Source organism: Acinonyx jubatus, chromosome C1 (assembly GCF_027475565.1).
Source record: "Acinonyx jubatus isolate Ajub_Pintada_27869175 chromosome C1, VMU_Ajub_asm_v1.0, whole genome shotgun sequence".
Taxonomy (NCBI): Eukaryota; Metazoa; Chordata; class Mammalia; order Carnivora; family Felidae; genus Acinonyx; species Acinonyx jubatus.
Genome location: NC_069381.1, coordinates 605,553 through 625,099, shown reverse-complemented (window position 1 = coordinate 625,099; position 19,547 = coordinate 605,553). Strand labels below are relative to the sequence as shown.

General features: G+C 52.4%; 1 protein-coding gene and 2 pseudogenes across 3 annotated transcripts; 2 read left to right on the top strand and 1 right to left on the bottom strand.

Moving 5' to 3' along the window:
* Positions 1–284: 284 nt before the first annotated feature.
* Positions 285–19,062, top strand: LOC106988780 (cyclin-dependent kinase 11B). 3 transcript variants are annotated; one of them, XM_027060711.2, is made up of 20 exons: positions 285–394; positions 915–1,038; positions 1,846–1,961; positions 2,954–3,081; positions 5,075–5,213; positions 12,753–12,889; positions 13,407–13,529; positions 13,847–13,942; positions 14,025–14,186; positions 14,478–14,543; positions 15,165–15,334; positions 15,760–15,850; positions 16,765–16,886; positions 17,105–17,210; positions 17,557–17,678; positions 17,760–17,867; positions 17,941–18,057; positions 18,168–18,316; positions 18,426–18,615; positions 18,709–19,062. In XM_027060711.2, exons 2-20 carry the CDS (start codon positions 928–930, stop codon positions 18,799–18,801), a joined length of 2,346 nt encoding a protein of 781 aa, XP_026916512.2. In that variant the 5' UTR covers positions 285–394; positions 915–927; the 3' UTR covers positions 18,802–19,062. The 3 variants fall into 3 exon arrangements, with proteins under 3 accessions (XP_026916512.2, XP_026916511.2, XP_026916513.2); XM_027060710.2 differs by having other exon boundaries at positions 15,159–15,334; XM_027060712.2 differs by lacking the exon at positions 285–394 and adding an exon at positions 1,111–1,157 and having other exon boundaries at positions 935–1,038; positions 15,159–15,334.
* Positions 5,077–10,961, top strand: LOC106988782 (CDAN1-interacting nuclease 1-like; annotated as a pseudogene).
* On the bottom strand, positions 11,178–11,300 carry LOC113599718 (uncharacterized; annotated as a pseudogene).
* Positions 19,063–19,547: the final 485 nt, after the last annotated feature.

The following is a 19,547-nucleotide window of genomic DNA, read 5'->3' as shown; positions in this document are numbered from 1 at the left end:
GCTCTCTTCCCTGGGCTGCGGCTCGTGGGTTCACCACTTTCCCACGGCCCTTCCAAACCGCGGGAGGGGACGGGGCGGGAGGGACCCCGGGGAGGCGCGCCTTCGCGCCACACGCCCTTCTAGAATTCCGGTCGAGCCTCCGGCGTCACCGGAGCACCACCGGCGGCCTCCGCGCCCCACGCTCGGAGGGACGGCCGGCGGCGGCGCCCGGGTCCGAAATGACGTGAGCGCGCCCGGGCCCCTCCCTGCTCCCGCCGAGCCGCCGGCGGGCGCCGCCGACCTGCGTCATCAGCCCGCGCCGACGCAGGAAGTGCCGACGCTGCTGGCGCGCGCCGGGCGCTGTTTCTCCTCAGGCTCCGGGACCGGCGGCGGCGGCGGCGGCGGAGGCGCAGGGGTGAGTGGCGGAGGGCGGGGCCGGGCCGGGCGGCGAGCGCTCGGATCCGGGCGGACCCTGGGCGTCGCTTCCCGCCTCCTCGTTCCGCCTCGCCCGGCGCGGAGCCGGGGGTTGAGGCGGCGTCGGGCGCAGACGCCGGGAGCCCGCCCCTGCGGGCCCGAACCCCGACTCGTAGCGGCCGCGCCCGGGGGGCTGAGGGGCCGGGCGGCCCGGCCGCGTCGTATCCGGTGACCGCGACCCCCGGGCGTGGGGTCTCCGGGACTGAGCCGCGAGCTTTCCACGGATGAGCTCCCTCCCCATCGGTGTTGTTCTGCGGGGGGGGGCGGGGGGGGGTTCTCGTCTGTGACCGAAGGGTAAACTGAGGCGAAGGACCTTGCCCGGGAATGACGGCAAAGAGATTTGAATCCAGGCGGTCGCTCTTCGGAGCCCGGCCCGCCCCGTCCGCGAAGACGCGAGTCTCAGCGCCCCGAAGCCCACTTGCCGTGTGTCCTGCCCTGGCTCGAGCTCTTTCTCTTTGCAGCGGTTCGATTCAAATGGGTGATGAAAAGGACTCTTGGAAGGTGAAAACTTTAGATGAAATTCTTCAGGAAAAGAAACGACGGAAGGAACAAGAGGAGAAAGCAGAGATAAAACGCTTAAAAAACGTAAGCCATGTTTTTTAAGTAAGTGGTTTTCTTAAAGGAGATTTAATTTCTTTGCCCTCGTTTTTCCATTAGAACAACGCTTCTTCGGTGAAGTTCTTTTGTACTTCCAAATGTCGCAGGTGAGCGCAAAATCTCTTCTAAAAATTAACAAAAACGTTCAAATACTCGGTTTACGTTGGAGACAGATCGATAACATACTAAAGCTGTGTGTAGATGGCAGGATCCACGTGGAGATAAAGTACTTTGAACCTGAATCCATTAGTGCAGTGGGACTAATTTTTCTCATGTCACCGTTTCTGTGTCCGTGGCACCATTTCCAAGTATGTCTAGTGCAGTAGGAAGTCGCCCTGGAATTAATACTCGTGTTTGGCGGGGTCTTTGGTTGGCACAGTAACGTAATCAGAGAAACGTTTGGTAGCTTGGCGAGAGCGTCGGCAGAAGTACTCGTTTCTGCTCTCACTGGTAGCTGACCTTTGTTAGCTATTTCCGAGTCACGGACGAGGTGTCCCAGAGTATTTGGCGTATAAAACACGGCGTAAGGCTCAAGTTTGGCTTATGTAAACAACTAACATACTTGGCGTAGAGTCTAATGTTCCTTGTCGAATATGCTGATTTCAAGTTTTTTCACCTGAGGCCCTGGGTTCTAGAGAATTGTGATTTTAACGTCATACGATTTGGGTGGAAGGTTCTTATACCTCGTAACATTGATCCATTCAAAGCGTATGTGAAACTTTGGGCATTGGCAAGGTTTGAGATCATTAACAAGACTTTTATCTGTGAGGAAATGACTTTCTCCTTGCTTCTCAGTCTGATGACCGGGATTCCAAGCGGGATTCCCTTGAGGAGGGGGAGCTGAGGGACCACCGCATGGAGATAACGATCAGGAACTCGCCATACAGAAGAGAGGACTCCATGGAAGACAGGTGGGGACAAGGTGCACGAGGAGGAAGGGCATCCAGCTGCACGTGCGCTTCCCCGCGGAGACACGCGGGGTCCCACAGCACAGCTGTGGTCCTGGCTGAGCCTCTGCAGGGCTCCTCTGAAAATGTTTGAAGCGGTGACTGTGGGTTTACCTCACAGTTGAGATGGCCTTTGTGTGGTACCAGTTGGCACCCGAGTCCTCTTGCGAGAAGATTGAATGGGTGCCTATTCCCTTCTTGGCAATTATCCTTCAACCCAGTGAATTCGCATTCACAAATTGCATTTAAATAATTGTGTGTGTGTGCTTTCAGTGACTGGTAAAATTACTGCCTAAAATCTTGCACGGATGAACCACACTAGGGTGCTGGAGTGTGCGCGAGCAAGGCCCGTAAGCAGCGGTGGTCCTGGCGAGGCCCGTATGTGCTAACATCCCTTCCTGCACCACAGTATCCCCTCACTTGCTTCCTTCTCGTATCCGTCATCAAATCATTAAAGCCAGCCTAACCAGAAATTAAGGTGCAAGGACATACAGATTGTGAATTCTCACAACTTTTTGGTCATATAGTCAGTGAAAAGTGTTGTTGAGTGACCTTTTGAGGTCATCAAGTTCTGTTAAAATTGTGATACTTTTTTTAACGGCTTTATTGATGTATAAACGATAAGCTGCATATACATAAAGTGTGCGGTCTGACATGTTTGTACACGCTTGTGAAACTATCACCATGGTCATGGTGATGAACGTGTGCATCATGCCCTGAAGTTTCTTCAGAGAGGCATTTTCTTTCCATATACACATTGATTTTTCACTTACCCTTTTCATCTGTGTCTGTATTTATAAGCAGTTTTGGCTTCGATTTCATAGTTAAGATTTAAAATGATTCTAGATTCAACTTTCTTTGTATTCTGACCGCTGCGTTTTTCCAGGCTGAAGAAGCTCCACGGCACCCTCATGGCTCTTCCATTACCTGACGTGATGCTTTGTGTCTTATTTCAGAGGAGAGGAAGATGATTCTTTGGCTATCAAACCACCCCAGCAAATGTCTCGGAAAGAAAAGGCTCATCACAGGAAAGATGAAAAGAGGAAAGAGAAACGTAGGCATCGTAGCCATTCAGCAGAAGGGGGTACTGAAGCATTTATTGTTTTTTTTCTTTGTATCATGCTCAAGTATGGTCTGTTTCCTGTGTCATACTCTACCGTCTCCTCCAGAGCACAATTGAAAGAGAAGAGAAAGTAAAATCTTAGCCAAAAGCATACGTTTTTCTAGATCATTCTGAATAGTTAATTCATTTTCTTCCTGGTATTTTTTTCTCCCTTGTTACATTGTTTTGGGTTAGTTTGTTTAAATGTAATACTGTCTTTTTTAATGTTTTTTGAATTTTTTTTTAACGTTTATTTATTTTTGAGAGAGAGAGAGAGAGAGCGAGTGCACAAGGAGGGGAGGGGCAGAGAGAGAGGGAAACACAGAAACCAAAGCAGGCTCCAGGCTGTAAGCTGTCAGTGCAGAGCCTGACGCGGGGCTCAAATTCACGAACTGTGACATCATGACCTGAGCTGAAGTCAGACACTTAACCGACTGAGCCACCTAAGCACCCCATTAATGTTTGTTTTTTGAAGGAGAGATCGAGCATCAGCGGGGGAGCGGCAGAGAGAGGGAGACACAGAATCCAAATCCTGAGCTGTCAGCATAAAGCCTGACGTGGGGCTTGAACTCACAAATCGTGAGATCATGACCTGAGCAGAAGTCAGATGCTTAACTGACTGAGCCCCCCATAAATGTAATATTGTCTAAACTCAACAAATATAGGGTATTTATATGCAGTTTTTTTTTAAGTTTACTTATTTTGAGAGAGCACACTTGCAAGCATGAGATGGGCAGAGAGAGAGGGAGAGAGTATCTCAAGCAGGCGGCATGCTGTCAGTGCGGAGCCTGACACAGGGCTCTGTCTCACAAACTGGGAGGTTGTGACCTGAGCCGAAATCATGAGTCGGATGCTTAACCAACTGAGCCACCCAGGCATTCCTTCCTTACATTTTGAATAATAGGTGTTTTTCTAGCTGACATGGTTGCAAGAGTATAGTAGGCAACATAAAACACACAGTGTGTGTTAATTGGCTATGTTAACAGTAAGCTCTTAGTAAAATTTTTAGGGAATCAGAAGTTATACATGGATTTCTGACTGCGCTGGGGGTCAATTATTCAACATTGTGTTTTTAAGGATCAATTATAGTCTAATCATAGCTTAATACAGAAAGAAGATGAAAGTTAGTTTTTTTTTTTTAAACATTTATTCATTTTTGAGAGAGACAGAGCGTGAGCAGGGGAGGGGGAGAGAGAGAGGGAGACACAGAATCCGAAACAGGCTCCAGGCTCTGAGCTGTCAGCACAGAGCCTGATGCGGGGCTCAAACTCACAAACCACGAGATCATGACCTGAGCCGAAGTCGAACGCTTAACCAACTGAGCCACCCAGGCGTCCCAAAAGTTACAGTTCTATTCAGTGATAACCACATTATTTTTTCTCTCACTTCGAGGCTTACTTCCATAGGATTTTCTTTTGTTTTTTTAACATAAAATGATTGTTTCTCCGAAGTCATTAATTAAATGTTTTCTTCTTCACTGAGTATTTTCTTTGAAAAAAAGTTTTTAATTTTTTTTTTTAATGTTTATATTTTAGAGAGACAGGGTGTGAGCGGGGGAGGGGCAGAGAGAGAGGTAGACCCAGAATCTGAAGCAGGCTCCAGGCTCTGAGCCGTCAGCACACAGCCCGACACGGGGCTTGAACTCACAAACTGTTGAGATCATGACCTGAGCCGAAGTCAGGCACTTAACTGACTGAGCTACCCAGGCCCCCCTGAAAATTTTTTTAATCTCTTAACTTACTTTTTGAGAAAGAGCACGCACAAGCGGGGGCGGGGCAGAAAGAGGGGGCAGAGAATCTAAAGCAGGCTCTGCGCTGACAGCGGAGAACCCCAATGTGGGGTTCAGGTTCATGAACCGTGAGATCATTCCCTTGTCAGACACTTAACTGACTGAGCCACCCAGGCGCCCCTTCAATATTTTTAAATTAAGTTTTGGGTGTTGGGCCCCTTTGCGTGACATTCTCTCTCCTCTTAGGGAAGCATGCTAGGGCAAAGGAAAAAGAGAGAGAACACGAGCGCCGGAAGCGACACCGGGAGGAGCAAGACAAGGCTCGCAGAGAGTGGGAGAGGCAGAAGAGAAGGGAGATGGCCCGGGAGCATTCCAGGAGGGAGAGGTGAGTGAGTGCAGTCTGCGAAGGAGCCTGAAACTGAGCATTGCTGGTAGCCAACACCCCATCAGAGCGGCGATGGAGACCGCCATTTTGGTGTACACACGAGAACCCGGCAGTATGACAGAGATGTGGGGCAGAAGTGGTTTGTGAGTCCACAGTCCTGGCACGGTAAACATGGGGTGGTGCTGACTGAAGAGATTAAGTTTTTACTGCATCTTGAAGACAGACATGGGTGTGAGTCTTCCTCAGAGAAGATCATGAAGGGAATGGGAATGGAAATCGTGTGTCGGTTTCCTCCAGGTGAAGGCTGGTGGGGGAGGTACTCGGGAGCCAGGCCATTCCAGCAGTTGCTTGAGACCCTGTGTAAGAGTGTGATTTGGGCCAGTTGGAAGGGGCATTGCTGGTGGGAGCTGGAAGTCTGACAAAGGAATTCAGACACAAGGAGTGCAGTTTGGGGCCAAAAACATAGCAGTGGAGAGGGAAAGGGCGGTGGTCGCGCAGGGAGAGACGATCTTCCTCCATCTGTCAGCTGACGCCGGGGATGGGGGAGGAGGGCCCTCTCAGATTCAGCCCAGGGCGCGTATAGAAATTCCCGCACAGCGCCCAAGAGAAATCTGTTCTAGGACGATTCATTGGTCACTGGGCAAGTATTTTTTGAGTGCCTGCTCTGTACCGAGCTCTCTTCCAGGTGGTCTAAGTGAGGAAGACTAAGGAAATATATTGCTTAGGGTTCTCTAGGTCACAGCAGAAATAGACTGTGGTTCTTTCAGACAAAATGGAAATCCCAAAGGCCTTATAATAGCTTTGGAGCTGAGGCACCAGACTCTTACACATTAGTCTCCAAGTACATCTCTGTGGGCTCAGATTCCCAGAAGACATCTGTGTAGCTCCAGATCTGTTCATCTGGGCTAGTTGTGACTACTGGGGCCATCTCTGTGTATTGAGGTGTTTCCAGAGAAAGCTTGGTACCGGCCTGCTACACGGAATGGAGAAGTAGGAGAGGTAGATGGTGCCTGTGTTCCCAGCAAGCCGAATGACACGGGCACCGAAGAAAGTGTGATGAGAGCCTTTGTTCTCATGAGGAGGAGGTATGGGGGGAAGCTGATTCCTAAGGTGAAAGATCACGGGGTGAGCAGAACTGTGTGTCCAGGTTCGCTGCTAGCATGGGAAACCCCTGTGTTTGCCGAGCCCAGTGCTGACCGTTTAGGATGGGCTGATGGCACAGCTGTGCAGACACAGTGTTGATCCCCAGGAAGCCAAGCTTGAAAACAAAAAGAAACGAAGGGAAAAAACCAGCAGTGGCCGCACTCTTTTTGGAAGACAGAGTTGACAGAGTTAGCAGAGCAGGTTACCAGACAAACAGCAACAGGTGAGAGGAAAAATTAGAATCCTCAGTTGCTACCGTTTGTTACTTGAAATGTCCAATTCTCAACAGGACGTCTTGAGATGTAAAAGAAATAGGAAAGTATGACTTCCTGTTAAGGAAGACAAGCATCAGTAGAAACCAAGTGTTCCAGATTAGCAAGGAACTTGAAACAAAGCAATAGAAATTATGCTTTCTTCAGAACAGACAGTCAAAGGAAGAGAACTAGAGCCTCCGGGATCTGTGGCACAGCACCTGTTTCACCAACGCCATGCAACTCGCAATACCAGGAGAGAAGAGTGATGCGGCACAAAGATGTCTTTTTAAATAATGGCTGAAATCTTCCCAAATCTGATGAAAAACAGTTATCTGCATATCCAAGAAGTTCAGTGTACCCCAAGCAGGGTAAATACAAAGACACATCATGGTCAAACTGGTGAAAGCCAAAGAATAGATTTTGAAGGCAGCAAGAGAAAAAAAATCTACATAGAAGGTGTGATTGGTGGCTGACTTCTCATTAGAAACAATGGAGGCCAGGGGCGCCTGGGTGGCTCAGTCGGTTAAGCGTTCGACTTCAACTCAGGTCATGATCTCATGGCCTGTGGGTTTGAGCCCTGCGTTGTTGGGCTCAGTACTGACAGCGTGAAGCCTGGAGCCTGCTTTGGATTCTGTGTTTTTCTCTCTCTCTGCCTCTCCCTTGCTTGTTCGTTCTCTCTCTTTCTCTCTCAAAAATAAACATTAAAACAAAAATTAAAAAAAAAAAAAAAACAGTGGAGGTCAGAAGGCAGTGGAATGGCGTAGTCACACTGCTGAAAGAAAACCTGTCAACCAGGAAATCTGTGCAGCAAAACTGTTGTTCAAAAGTGAGGAGACATAACAAACTGGTGGAATTCATTGTAAGTAATACCTGCCTTAAATACTCAAGGGCAGACGCCTGAGTGGCTCAGTCGGTTAAGCATCCAGTTTTGGCTCAGGTCATGATCTCACGGTCCATGAGTTCGAGCCCTACATCGGGCTCTGTGCTGAGAGCTCAGAGCCTGGAGCCTGCTTCAGATTCTGTGTCTCCCTCTTTTTCTGCCTTACACTGCTCACTGTCTGTCTCTCTCTCAAAAATAAATAAGTACATACATACATACATACATACTCACTCAGGATCATCAGGTTGAATGGAAATGACACCAGAAGGTATAGAATTCACAGGAAGAAAAGACAAGCTTTAGAAATGGTAAAAGTGTAGGTTAACGTAAGATAATTTATGTATGTTTCATTTCATGTCTTCTCAGCTTCTATGAGAGACACGATTGCATAAAACAGTAATTATTAAAATACCGTGTTGTTGTGTGATACGTAGCATGTGTAGAGTGCACAGGGTTGAGAAAGGAGGGCTGTGGCTGTGGCAGAGCAGACCTATGTTCAGTGGAATGAAGTTAGTGTAATTTGATAAGATGCATGCTGCCATCACTAAAACAACCTCTAAGAAAATAACTTTAACAAAATAGTGCAAACAAGAATTAAAATTATATACTACAAATATTTATTTATACCAAACACAGAGGGGCGTCTGGACAGCTCAGTCAGTTAAGCATCAGACTCTTGATTTCAGCTCAGGTGGTGATCTCATGGTTCATGGGATTCTCTCTCCCTCACCCCCCTCTCTCTCTCACTCTCTGCCCCTCCCCTGCACTCTTCCCCTCTATCCCTCTCCCTCCCCCCCATCTCTCTCAAATAAACATTATATACATACACACACAGACCATCAAAAACTGAGAAACAGGACCCAAAAGGAAGACCTATAAAAGAAAAACCAAGAACAACAACGAAAGTAAATCCAGCCAAATCCATAATTACATGAAATGTGAAGTGGTTTCTGTACCCAAAGGAGAGGTTCTTTGATAGCAAACCTTGATCTGTTATGTTGTCTGTAAGGAGAACACGTTAGAGACCAGGACAAAAATAGGTCGAAAGTAAACGTATGGGGAGCTGCCGTGTGAAGCCTGGTCTGCATAGCTAGTGGTAAAGAGGGTATGGGAGCAAGCCAAAACAGACTAGGAGCTCATGCTGTGCCACTGTGTGCCCACCCTTCGGCTCCTGACACCAAGGCTGAGCGCAGGGTGTTTTTCCCTTGCCTATGCCACCTCCCAGTCCCTGGCCCAACGTGGTACTGACCGACCAAAGCCCAGTACTGACGAGACAGCTCAGTGCCTAGTGTCTGTGCCGCCTGCCAGGACACTGAGGCAGAGGTTCCGCAGGTACCTGAATGGAGTGGGGAGAAGAGCTAGCCAATGAGGTGGACTGTGATCCCTCGTTAATGGTTCAGATTACACTGGAGAGGTTTCTACAAGAGCATGAGGAAACTCCACCGTCCAAATCTGTTGTAAATAGTATGCTACAGGACCCTTCTCAGATTCCAGATGGAGTTCTAGCAAATCAGGGCTGTCCGTGCACCGTGCAGTCAAATGCTCTACCCCTGTGTCAGCACACTATAAACGACTGCTGTTACGGACCATTGGTTGACTGCATCAAACATGCCCTTGGTCATGAGCATGAAGTCCTGCTGAGAGGCCTTCTAGAGGAAAACCTGTCCTTCCTAAATGAAGAGCAGCTCCGTGCAGAGGGTTATGACAAAACGCCAAACTTTACAAGTTCCAGTTGCTGTAGAAGGGTACATAATTCACCGGATTGAAAGCGGGGCCTCGTTTGGTGATGAATGTCGCCGCCATGTCCACCTACATGACTGACCAGGTCTGGACGTACTGGAATAGGGTTTGGGTTGGGCTTCGTCATTTATTGGGACAGCTTTACCCGGGAACTGGACTGTAACTGGGAAAGGGGCATCCTGCTCAAAGCCTGTTTTCCCGTGGACATTGTCGCCTTGTGTCATAGCATAGCTTGACCCTGATGATCCTGGAAGAGAAGCCGGGAGGACGAGGCTGGATCCAAAGCAGTTTTACTTTTCTGCAGTGTAAACTCCTGGCAGCACCTGCCCTGAACTTCAGCCGAATTCGTGCTGCCCATAGCCACGTCACTACCTCTTGAGACAAACATATCAAGAATTTCTATTTTTCCTCATCCGTTGCTGATGTGAACAGCCAAGAACTGCATACATAACCACTTGTTGTCATAACCATTTCTCTGTCAGTTTACAGATAGTCATAATCTTCCTTCCTTCCAGATGGTTTCTGCTCATATACTGAACAAAAAGCAGAAATGCGGAGACTGAAAGGTGTGATTTTTCAATTCTCCCAGTTCCCGAACCACCCTCTTTATTTTTTTTCCCAAGTCTCCATTCATTCTCCCGCCTCCCCCATTCTTCTCATACCCTCGCAGGTCCTCAGTGTTGAATTAGCATCCTGGAATAATCTAGCACAATCCTAGCAGAGTGGAAAACATGGCGGTTGAAACTCTTTTTGCTCTCACCTGCAAGGTTCCAGTAGACCTTGATGGTAGCCTGGGCTTGTTTTGTCCAGTCTTTGCGATTTTCTGATTTCTGTGGCATTAAGCCAAGCTGAGAAAATATACTTGACGAGAGGTTTTTCTTTTTACGGTACTTATTTGAACACCAAAGACTTTCCGTTTATTTCATATAAGAGTATTGGTTACATTATATCTAGAAACCACACTCCTTTGGATTGGAGGCCAAGGGGAGACCATTGAAGCATGGTGCCAGCCTGGGCAAAAGTTCATTTTTAATTTTATTTTTTAATGTTTATTCATTTTTGAGAGATAGAGACTGAGCGTGAGTGGGGAAGGGGCAGAGAGAGAGAGAAGGAGACCCGGGATCTGAAGCAGGCTCCAGGCTCTGAGCCGTCAGCACAGAGCCCAACGCAGGGCTCAAACTCACAAACCATGAGATCATGACCTGAGCTGCAGTCAGAGGTTTAGCCAAACTGAGCCACCCAGATGCCCCAGACGTTCATTTTTAAATACAGCTATTTGTCAGTATGTACAGTAATCAGTATCTTTCTGAGTACAATTTTTTAAAAGCACATTTTATGCACTGGTCTATATGCGCATTTTATACCACATAATTATATAATACTCAAATAATTTAGTCCTTAGAAATGTTCAGCTTTGAATGAATTAAGTGTACCAGAAATAAACATAGAGTGATTTCCAAATAAGCAAAATAAAAGGGATTTTGTATATGTTCGGAAAACAAAAAAGCGTGAAATTAAACACATGGAAGAAGGTGCAACACGTACACAGCAGCCACAGTGCGCAGGTGGCTCAGCGCCAGGCCAGACGTGAGGCCAGCACCGAGACCGGGCTTCACAACCACAGGAAGGGACATCCGTCAGGAACATGTGACCGCGGTAAACGTGTATGAGTCTGACAGCAGAGTCCAGAAATCTGGGCTGCAATAACCTGACAGTTGAAAGAAGAAACAGTCAGTTCCTCGATTATAGTTGGAAGTTTCGGTACCCCCCTCTAGTTGTTAATAGAACGAGATGAAACAAGGATATAAAAAAATTTGGAAAATACCCTGCACCAGCTCAGTCTGACTGAGCTTGTGGGCCATACGACAAGTGTCATACATAAGATAGTTGCAGTAGTACAAAGTATGCCGTCTTTCCACAAAAGAAAGTGGAAACCAACAGAAAGAAACCTGGGGAAATCCTCAAAATGTTGGGAAATCCAACCACCCATTTCTGAGAAAAGTTTTCATACAGCAATAATCGCACCTCAGATAAACCTCATTGGCTATGATACTGCCACGTCGCAAAGCTCTTCCGTTTCTGATTAACCTGTGGCCCAAAGAAGAAATTCAGAGGAAAAATAGAAAATATTTTGAATTGAGTGAAAACAAAAGCAACGTGCCAAAAGGTAGGGGTGCACGAAAAGCTGGGCCCAGAATGAGCTGTTTTAAGCACTGATACCAGAAAAGGAAGTTGTCAAGTCAGCAACTTGAGCTGCTACCCCAAGAGCAGGAGAAAGAAGCAGACTCAGCCCAAAGAAGCAGAAGAAATGTCCCGAGAGTCCTGATCTGACAGAAAGCAGATTGGGGGAGGATGGCTAGGAGCTGACCACAGATGGGCATGAGATGGGAATGTTTTAAAACTGGCTTATGGTGATAGTTGGACAATTTTGTAAATTGACGAAAAACTGAATTCACTGGTTGGATTTATTTTTTTTAAGTTTTTATTTATTTTGAGAGAGACAGAGCTATGAGCAGGGGAGGGGCAGAGAGAGGGAGAGAGGATCCCAAGCAGGCTCTGCACTGTCAGGGTTCACATTCACAAATCCCGAGACCACGATCTGAGCCGGAAGAGTCGGATGCTTAACCGACTGAGCCGCCCAGGTGCCCCTCAGTGGTTGGATTTTATATGCTAACTTACAACTTTTATTTTGTAATAGTTTGGACTTCTAGGCATTTCCAGAATAGTTCCTAGAATCCGAGCCTTCCACAGCGGTGACCTCTGATGGGCCCCAAAGCTGGCACGGTACCAGCGACCATACCACAGGCCTTGTTCCACTTTCACCCTTGTCCGTGCTCATTTCTGTTTTTGTTTTTGTTTTTGTTTTTTTGGTAATAGCTTTTCTGGTTAGATTTGGACTTAATTCTGATTCTATCGGGATTTGAAAACTAACCGCTGCTCATCGGTTTTCACCATCTGGCCACTTTGTGGTGCATCAGCCATGCACACCGTGGTCGCTAATAGTTCCTGCACTTCAGATGAGCCTTGTCCCCTCCATGAAGCAACTTTCCCTGCTGCCCCTCGTATACCACACTCGTACCCGCTTAGCTCCCCACCAGGCCCGGCTGGGCTTCCGTCTACCATAGGATCTAGTGAGGAGGGTAGGACAGGGCCTTAGGCCCAAGTCTAGGTCCTTCTCTCCACCTTCCCCAGGTGGGCTCTTCCACCCCTCAGTGCCCCTGGGAACTTAGTGATAAAGGTGGATTTAAATTGTACTGCCATCCATACCCAGTAGGACTGCGAAACAGAAGCCTTCTGGAACCAGTGGGCTCATCCCTCATTGGCAATATCTCATCGTGCCAGTACTTTGCTACATTCTGTTGCGGCTGTTGGGCTGTGTGCGCGTATATGTTCTACTTTTAAAAAGCCCATTATGGTTTGAACAATCTAAGTGGGCAGTTTCTAAATTTGAGCAAAAAACACTTGGGGTGAAAAAGAAAACTTCGTGTTTGTGGAGAGAGAGTCGGCCTGTGCTTGTTGCAGGGACCGCCTTGAGCAGCTGGAGAGGAAGCGGGAGCGAGAACGAAAGATGCGGGAACAGCAAAAGGAACAGCGGGAACAGAAGGAACGGGAGCGGCGCGCCGAGGAGCGGCGCAAGGAGCGCGAGGCCCGAAGGGAAGGTGCGCGTGGGCGCACCCTGTGGTTGGGGTGTTGTTCCCATGGGTGAGCCCAGAGCTGCACAAATGACACTGAGGGGTGAGGTGCTCTGGACCATGGCTGAGTGAAGGGGGAACAGGCCGTGGGGCTCGGGAGTTGAGCCTGACCACATAGTTCCTTGCCAGAGAAGGCAGTGGTCACTTCAGGCCTGAGGTGAGGGTGTGCGGCCGGGGCGCACCCAGGCCTGGTGCTGGACAGCCGTCAGGGTAACACACGGGCTGCCGCCCGCTGCTGTTTAGGCACAGGCTTGGAGAGGTGGGTCGTGGCCCCTTCTTTTCCGGCAGTAGAGAGTCTGGAAGGCCTACGTGGGTCCTCCGGGACGTCTCACGGTTTCCACGCCTCTGTGGCCACAGAGCTGTCAGCAGGTGTAGTGGGTTGTCATCGTCAGGGGTGCAGGTGAGGACCACCTCTGACCGAGGTGGGGCCCTGCCAGAGAGAGGGTGCCGCCAGCGCTGCCTCCTGCTGTGTTCTGTGCCCCAGTGTCTGCACATCACCGGACCATGAGGGAGGACTATGGCGACAAAGTGAAAGCGAGCCACTGGAGTCGCAGTCCGCTGCGGCCGCCGCGAGAGCGGTTTGAGCTGACAGACGGCCGGAAACCAGGTGAGGGCCCACGGCGCCTGCCTGGGGGCCAGCGTGGCGCGGTTCTTTGCTGACAGTTTTTTATGACAAAAACTTTTTTTTGCACGACGATACGGTATGCTAAAGTACTTCCGTGTCACATGACAGGACTTTAGCATTTGTGCGGAGCACATTTATATTTCTCAGCGGAAACCTTTGTTACGGGTCTTTGAGAGCTGTTTTCCAGCTAAGTGTGGATGAAGGTTTGTCCAACACACTGAAGCTTATCTCTGTGTGAAAGATCCCACGTGATCTCGTTGATGGTAAACACGTTCACTTTTGATGGTTTGTGTCACAAGTGAAAGAAGAGAAGGTGGAAGAGAGAGACCTGCTGTCCGACCTGCAAGACGTCAGCGACAGCGAGCGCAAAACCAGCTCAGCCGAGTCCTCGTCAGGTGAGTGCGGGCCCCGCCGCCGTGAAGTCACCGCTGCCTGGGGTGCCTGCCTGCGGTCACTTCCGGCCGTTTTCTTCTGAAGCGGAATCAGGGTCGGGCTCGGAGGAGGAGGAAGAGGAGGAAGAGGAGGAGGAGGAGGAGGAGGAAGAGGAGGGCAGCAGCAGTGAAGAATCGGAGGAGGAGGAGGAGGAGGAGGAAGAGGAGACAGGGAGCAACTCCGAGGACGCGTCTGGACAGTCGGCTGGTGAGGAGGGCACCGGGCGTGACGGTTTAGTTGGCTGGACTCCACAGACCGCAGAGGTCACGGGAACTCTCGGTTCGAAAATGTCTCCAAATGGACAGTGCCTTGCTACCTGGGACTCCACGTGAGACCCCAGAATTGATCGTTTACGGCGGTTCTTGCTCTCTGTTAGCTAAAGCAGACCCTCGCTTGTGCTGGCAGAGGGTCTGAAGAGCCCTAGAAAGAGGCAGACCCCAAGTCAGCGCAGGGCCAGCAGCCCCGCAGATCTGAGCAGACGCCTGCTGTCTCTTGCAGAGGAAGTGAGCGAAGACGAAATGAGTGAGGATGGGGAGCGCGAGAATGAGAACCACGTCCTCGTTGGTGAGAGGCATCCCCGGTGCTTGGTCTTTTCCTGTGTGCTGTGGCCCTTTGTAGAGCTGGCACCTCGGGCTTCCTCCAGGGTCACCCCACCCCAGAGGCACAGGCAGCTGAGTCACTGAGAGACCCGGTTCCCTGAGCACCACCACCCCCACTCCCCCCCACCGACCACTTGCGACCGTGAGGGGCCAGCATCCCTTACTGGGGACAGTCCTGACTGAGCGTCCTCGTGAGCGTCACCGTGGCTTAAACACTGCAGGTGGCTGGGAAGCACCAGCCGGGGCCCGGCCTCTTAGCTCAGGTCCAACCACAGGCCCATCACCATTCTGTAGACACCAGCAAGGCCTTGCCCTCAAGGCCTGACGGGAGCTCTGGGTGTGCCGCCTTTGAGCTCAGTCTCCGGCCAGGGGCTCACAGTACATGTGGCTGAGCTGGCAAGCCCCCAGACCCCAGTGCCCTCTGTCCAGGACGGTGGGACACACGCTTGTGCACAGCATCCTGGGGTCATTCTCGTGTGGCTCTTGCGTGCACTCAGTGTCCCCCCACCCCCACCCCAGACAGGAGAGGGGTGATGACGGTTGCTTATTTTGGTTCCATAATTGGGTTTAACTTTTGAAGTTCCAGAGTCCCGATTTGACCGAGACTCCGGAGACAGTGAGGAAGGGGAGGAAGAAGCTGGTGAGGGCACTCCACAGAGCAGCGCCTTGACCGAAGGGGACTTCGTGCCCGACTCTCCCGCCTTGTCACCCATTGAACTCAAACAGGAGCTGCCCAAGTACCTCCCTGCCCTGCAGGTCAGGCGTCCTTCCCATGCCGGGGTTCTGCTGATTACGAACAGGATGGTGGCTGAGAGCAGGAGCTGGGTCCCCGGGGTGTGGGTCCCCAGGGTCACGTATGCAGTGAGGGAAGGTGCCAGGGCCTTGGTGGCATGTGGTGCAGGGGGCGCTCCTGTCCTCAGTGTTGTCTTAGCGCCGGGCAGACAGGCCAGGCCTGGCTCAGAGGGATGCGTCCAGGACCAGCTCTTTCCCACATTAGTTTTATTCCGTAATTGAGGAGCCCGTGGTCACTGAAGAAACTGGAGAAGAGGGCTGCTCCTGGCTCCGCCACCAGATACATTCGGCGCCCTCTGGAGACCTCTGGGCAGGGTTTGCTGCACTGGCCTGATTCAGGTGTGTGTGCGGCCGTGGCCGCTGGGTCCTCACGGCAGGCTTCCTTCCAGGGCTGTCGGAGCGTGGAGGAGTTCCAGTGCCTCAACAGGATTGAAGAAGGCACGTATGGGGTGGTGTACAGAGCAAAGGACAAGAAAACAGGTGGGTGCGGTGCCGAGTGGTCCCCCAAAGGGAGAAGGGGAGACGGGCAGGAACCAGATGGCACAGGGAGCCCGTCCCTGTGCAGGAAGGGACTTGTGCTGAAGAGCATTGTCCGTGGGAGTACCCGTTGCGCCATCTCGAGCCCGGCCCGGAGGGTTTGCTGTCCGCAGCCTCACTGGGCCCACATGCGGGCTGGGCTCTAGGAGCGAAGCCGGGTGTCCTGCCCGGGCCACAGCCAGCTCGCAGGGACTGAGATCGAGCCCGGGCCATCCTGGCCCTCGGCACCCTCGGTGTCAAGGTCCTTGAACGCGCAGTTCCTACTCTCATAGGAGTCTCTTCTCCCCGGGTGCCCGGCTGTGGCCTCGCCTTACCTGGCCAGCACCAGCTAGTGACTCATGGGCCCCTGAGCAGTGGACTCCTTGGTACCTGTGGAGGCCCGGGGTCAGTCTGACCGTGAGGCTCTGCCGCTTACTTGTGACAGCAGGTGCCTCCGTTCTGGGACGGAGTGTGTCGTGTGCTTTGAGTGATAGCACCTGAGCAGGTGTGTGAGCCGCAGACTGGCAGCTTCCCCAGCGCCTGCAGCTGGGTCTTGGAAAGTCAGGGAGGCTACCTGAGAGCCTCAGACCCCAGTGATTGTGTCTGTCCTGGGATGTTGAGGTTTGCTGTGTCTTCTGGCAAATCACAGTAGGGATATAGAGATAAATAGGAAAATTCTCCTTAGCTGTTTGGACAAAAGTTAGCGTGGAAATCTGCCTCGTGCGTCTGTTGGGCCACAGGTTTGGGCTTGTTTTCTTGGTGCTGGTGTAACATGGGGCTTCCCAGTTACAACAAGGCTTCCCAGTGCCAAATAAGAAACGCTCCCTGAATCCCAACGAAGTGTGTGCTTTCTCAGCCCATCTTCGAACTGTTTTCAGATGAAATTGTGGCTCTGAAGCGGCTAAAGATGGAGAAGGAGAAGGAGGGCTTTCCAATCACCTCCCTGAGGGAGATCAACACCATCCTCAAGGCACAGCACCCCAACATTGTCACCGTTAGGGTGAGGCAGCCCGGGCCTGTGCCCCGAGGGGACCCTGTGATTCCTGTGCACCAGTGTTGTGCAAAAATTGAGCACTAGCCTCCCAAAATGTCAGCCCCCTTAGGGTCGTCACACCTATAGGTACCTGCTGTCCCCAGTGTCTCTGCCCCGGGAGCCAGCAGTTGGTTGCGGGACCTGGAGGTGAGCACGGCACCCACGGACCCGCTCTTGTTTGCTAGGAGATCGTCGTGGGCAGCAACATGGACAAGATCTACATCGTGATGAACTACGTGGAGCATGACCTCAAGAGTCTGATGGAGACCATGAAGCAGCCTTTCTTGCCAGGTGGGGCCTGCAGGCACCGCGGGGGCCATGCAGGGAGGGTCTCCCACAGCCCTGATGTACTCCCACAGACAGGGCCCCCTGACTGGTGTCCCCCACAAGGAACATGCGGCCCTCGGGCTGCCCAGGGTGCAGGCAGCGTGTCCCTGGGGCGGAAGGAGCACTGACCCCACCGCGCCGTGTATCCGAGTGTGTGTGCGCGCGCACGTGTGCGGTCTCTGTGCGTGCGTGCGTGTGTGCGTGCATGCGCGAGGGCTGTGCCACGCTGAGAGCATTCCCGGGAGAAGCGCACCCTGAGAATCCCGGTTGCCGCCGAGGCGGGGAGCTGACCCGAGGTGCTGCCGCGTAGGGGAGGTGAAGACCCTGATGATCCAGTTGCTGCGCGGTGTCAAACATCTGCACGACAACTGGATCTTGCACCGAGACCTCAAGACGTCCAACCTGCTGCTCAGCCACGCCGGCATCCTCAAGGTGAGCCCCCGGGGCCCGCCCCACAGGGGCCTGGCACCTGGGCCTCAGGGGCCTGCCCACAGCCCGCCTCTGTCCTCGCAGGTGGGGGACTTCGGGCTGGCGAGGGAGTACGGGTCCCCCCTGAAGGCCTACACCCCAGTCGTCGTGACCCTGTGGTACCGCGCCCCAGAGCTGCTGCTCGGCGCCAAGGTGAGTGCGGGGGGCGGCCAGCCTGCGCGCGCTGCCCTCCCCCAGCCTCCTGAGCGTGCCCCTGGCCTCCCAGGAGTACTCCACGGCTGTGGACATGTGGTCGGTGGGCTGCATCTTCGGGGAGCTGCTGACCCAGAAGCCGCTGTTCCCCGGGAAGTCGGAGATCGACCAGATCAACAAAGTGTTTAAGGTGGGTCTGTGCTCTCGCCCTGCCAGCCACGTGCAGACACCTGTACCAGACCCTTCCCTGCAGGCCGCGGCCGTTCCAAAACTCTCTCTCTCTCTCTCTTTCTCTCTCAGGACCTAGGGACCCCCAGTGAGAAAATCTGGCCCGGCTACAATGACCTCCCTGCGGTCAAGAAGATGACCTTCACTGAGTACCCCTATAATAATCTCCGCAAACGCTTCGGGGCCCTGCTCTCAGACCAGGGCTTTGACCTCATGAACAAGTGTGTGAACCTGCAGGCTGTGCCCCTCCGGCCCTGGGCCTCCCCCTCCCCCACCCCACCCCACCCCACCCCACCCCCACGTGGGTGCCAAGTGCTCTTGTTCTCCTAGGTTCCTGACCTACTTCCCCGGGCGGAGGGTCAGTGCGGAGGACGGCCTGAAGCACGAGTATTTCCGAGAGACCCCCCTCCCCATTGACCCCTCGATGTTCCCCACGTGGCCCGCCAAGAGTGAGCAGCAGAGGGTGAAGCGCGGCACAAGTCCACGGCCCCCCGAGGGCGGCCTGGGCTATAGCCAGCTGGTGAGGACAGGGCCGCAGGGGGGAGGCTGTGGGGGTCCCCCCCAAAGGTGGGGCCAGCCCAGCCGAAGCCCCACGATGACGCTTGCTCCCCAGGGCGACGACGACCTGAAGGAGACAGGCTTCCACCTCACCACCACAAACCAGGGGGCCTCGGCCGCGGGGCCCGGCTTCAGCCTCAAGTTCTGAGGTTCGGCGCAGAGCCCGTGCCAGCCCTGCGGGTACCGACCAGCAAGGCTCAGTCGGGACCAGGGCAGGCGCCAGAGGCAGCATGTGGGTCCAGACCGAGGCCTGGCCCTGACTGAGCACAGCCGCCGGAGGCCAGTGTGGCCGCGGATCTTGACCTCACATCTCAGACTGCCCGTCTCGTTCGCTTTTCCAACATTTCATTTTTATCTTGGCTTGTAAATTTGTAGAATTAAATCACATTTTCCTTGTTGTGGAAGGAAAGGCTGTATTTTTTCGGATGTGTCAGACTCGCCCTGCGAAGAGGGGGGGCGTCTGTAGGTGGCCAGTGTGGGCGGACACGTGTCCCCCAACACACAAGGTCAGCACGGTGACCACTGGGGACTCCACTGTTAGGACACTGGCCCTGGAATGGAGCTGTGGGGGGGATTTTTCTATTTAATCTTCAGGCTCCTTTGCACCTTCCTATCCTCAGGGCTTCCACAGCCCCAGGCCCCCCAGAGCCAGCGTGCGAGTTCTTGGCCACAGGGAGACCGGTTTTGTACCAAAGTTAACATGTTTTAAGACGCAATAAGATATTCTTGGGGGGAAGCTTTGCTACGTCGGTCCTTTCGCTCCCACTGGAGGCCTCACGGGCACAGTGGTCCGGCCCTTCCCAGCCTTCCTGCCTCCCCACCCCTGAGTGACCCCGAGACACAGCCAGGAACCCCGGGCTCCACCGGCTCAGCCTATGTCCCCAGCGATGCTGC